This window comes from Nelumbo nucifera, chromosome 4 (genome assembly GCF_055504915.1).
Source record: "Nelumbo nucifera cultivar China Antique chromosome 4, China Antique-T2T, whole genome shotgun sequence".
In the NCBI taxonomy this organism is placed as follows: Eukaryota; Viridiplantae; Streptophyta; class Magnoliopsida; order Proteales; family Nelumbonaceae; genus Nelumbo; species Nelumbo nucifera.
Window position 1 is genome coordinate 84,792,321 of NC_142652.1, and position 2,606 is coordinate 84,794,926.

Sequence of the window (2,606 nt, forward strand, 5' to 3'; positions counted from 1 at the left end):
CCATGCTCACCTGTATTAATTGCACAGACAGCCCAGAACCGGCAGGAAAATTAAAAGACAGAAAACTAGAAAAGCACTTTCTCTCACGCAACTCCGAATAAGCAAAAACTCTGAGAATCTCTGACTCCTTCATGCACAATGATACGGCATCGATTTTCGATAATATGGTTAGTGGTACGGTAATTTATCAGAAAAAGAGCTTTTAAGCCGTTATTCCACTCAGCTTTTTTCTCGTTTTGTTTTTATTTGAGAGCTGAACACAGCAGAAAGCAGAAACAGAAGGCATCATCGCCCATGAGACGTCAAAAATATCTTTCGTTATGCATTGATGATGGAGCAACGACCTAGTACAGCCGTAGTACAAACAGAAAATCCCAGAAAAAAAAGTAGAAGAAATTAAGGAAAGGTTCTAGCTGTCGCCTCTATCTATCAGACTATCATCTACCCAATTCCAGCTTTAGAGCTGGCTTATGTAGAAAGCTCTTGCTTTGCTCATCGTCCATGGAGGTGGGTCTGTTCTTTTCTTTATAAGCTCTTTCTTACACTTTTGATTCAGTCGGTTCGATGGGCGTTTTGGGAATCTGGTGGTTGGTCTCGTTGTGTTGTGGTTCAGCAGCTGGTAGATTGATTGTTGATTGTGTCTTTGGTGCTTCTGTGGTGGACGGCTTTATGATGCTGGGATCCAACTCAGGCAGCTTCAGTTCCACTATCAAGTGCTTCTTTGAGTCTCTGTAGATGATGTAGAGGATCATTTGAGCGACTCCCAGTGCAAATCCCAGTACATTTGGTATCTGCAGCTCAATACAGTCGGCACAATTATATTAGCAGGTGATGAACAAATTTTATATTGAAGCATGAATCAAACTGCTTTTATTTGGTAAGCTCTCAACTAGCTAGACTTACTGCAATGTACAGATCTTTCATCAAGATGCCATAGAAGAACCAAAAGACTGCACACAGAGTGAGGAAGAAGGACAATGAGATTGGCATGAACTCTACACTCTTTGTTCTGATCACACGCCTCTGCAACAAATTAACACCATGATTAACCAATGCAAAATTAAAGCTGCAGTGTTAATTCAGAAGCCAAATTAACCAAATAGCTATCAAATTAATGAAACATTACCATGATGCTGAGAGGAGCGGCAAATACAATGACGGAGAAGCCAGCACAGACCCATCCAACAACTGTAACTCGTCCGAAACCCTTGAAGAACAGGAAGCTCAAGAGTAAGATCAGTCCATATGCTCCCATGTTCAACAGCAGAAGCAGCTTCACTGTAAAGATCTGGCAAGGCAGCAAAACATCTCATCTTTCGAGAACAATTCAAAGACAGAAACTGAAACCCATCAAAGTAGGATAAACAGTCTTTAATTTGATGATGCTAAAGAAATCTTGATTTGTTTGAACACCCCATCAACTCAAACTGTCTTAATTTGTTGTCGTTCTTCTTCTTCTTCTTCTTCTTTTGCAGCTTTTCCTATATTTATATATCCATGTTTACGTATCAACTGAATAGAGATGAAGGGCTGAGTAACCTACCTTCGTCCCCTTTGGAGCGTATACTAGGTATAGAGTTATGTATATGGTTTCTATGGTGCAGCCTATGCCATTAATGGTGATGAGCATCGTCACATTGGTCTTTAGTAAGGCATAGTATATCCATAACATGGCACTAAATAGTGCTACCACATAAGGTATTGACTGAAACCCTTCTGTTGATTTCTTCTTATAAATCCTGTAAAAGGTTGGCCTAAAATACAATGGAAGAACCAGATCAAAAAACAGCGTATTAATGAATTAATACTACAATAACTTGCATTTTAAAGAATTCAGGATTTATTTGTATCTGATAGAGCTTACACTGGGGCCAGGTACACAGCACATGACACAATATTACCTAGGAAGAACACAAAAGCAGAAAATGAAAATAGTCTTAGAGAGGTATAGCTAGAGTCTAGAGCTAAAGAAATGAATGAACTCTTAAGAGATATAGCAGAAAATGAAAATTGAGTATATCCCTCAACTTTCTGTTTCTCTTATTTGCCATAAAACCAAACACAGCCTAAAAGAAAACTTAATTCTAAGAGTTTGACATATACCTAGAATGCCAAAGGCAAAAACCAAGGTATGACTGTTAGTAATTGCCATTCTTCAGAGGGGGGGCTGAATCTCTTTGCCTGGTGAAGAGCTTAAGGCAACTGAGTTTGAAAGAGCTTATGACAACTCTACAAACTGACTCCCCTTTTATAAGCACAAAAAAGGCACATTGTGGGCTTACACATGGCAGTTGCAATAGAGGATCACTATGTAGATGGCTTGCTTTGATGGTGGAGCTTAGAGCTACTAGACAAAATCCTCATGCATGGCGTCTTATATGCCCATTTTGTATAGGAATAAAGTCAGATACCTGGCCTCTACTGCTCAGACCATGTTGGGTTGGGGTCATATTATATGTATATATTCTATTCTAACCTGAAAATTCATCATTGCTCTTTGAGCCCATTAAATGGGAGCCTGGCCTCAGCTTTTAGGCAATCTAGCTAAATCTGTCTGTTTCAGATATTTCTCCTCTTACACAGAAATGCTTAACAACTGGATGTGC

At 39.4% G+C, this 2,606-nt stretch overlaps 1 protein-coding gene across 1 annotated transcript; it reads right to left on the reverse strand.

Annotated features, from left to right (window-relative positions):
* Positions 1-297: 297 nt before the first annotated feature.
* On the reverse strand, positions 298-2,223 carry LOC104586981 (bidirectional sugar transporter SWEET14-like). Its single transcript, XM_010244395.3, has 6 exons — positions 2,104-2,223; positions 1,865-1,901; positions 1,544-1,754; positions 1,127-1,288; positions 904-1,023; positions 298-791 (listed from the first exon to the last, which is right to left on the reverse strand). The coding sequence occupies exons 1-6, from the start codon at positions 2,150-2,152 to the stop codon at positions 540-542; spliced, it is 831 nt and encodes a 276-aa protein (XP_010242697.1). The 5' UTR covers positions 2,153-2,223; the 3' UTR covers positions 298-539.
* Positions 2,224-2,606: the final 383 nt, after the last annotated feature.

Coding starts and splice junctions, on each gene's coding strand:
- LOC104586981 (XM_010244395.3), bottom strand. CDS start 2,152: ATGGCAATTACTAACAGTCATACCTTGGTTTTTGCCTTTGGCATTCTA. Junction 1,902..2,103: donor TTTTGCCTTTGGCATTCTAG/GTATATGTCAAA, acceptor TGTTCTTCCTAG/GTAATATTGTGTCATGTGCT. Junction 792..903: donor TGAAAGATCTGTACATTGCA/GTAAGTCTAGCT, acceptor ATTGAGCTGCAG/ATACCAAATGTACTGGGATT.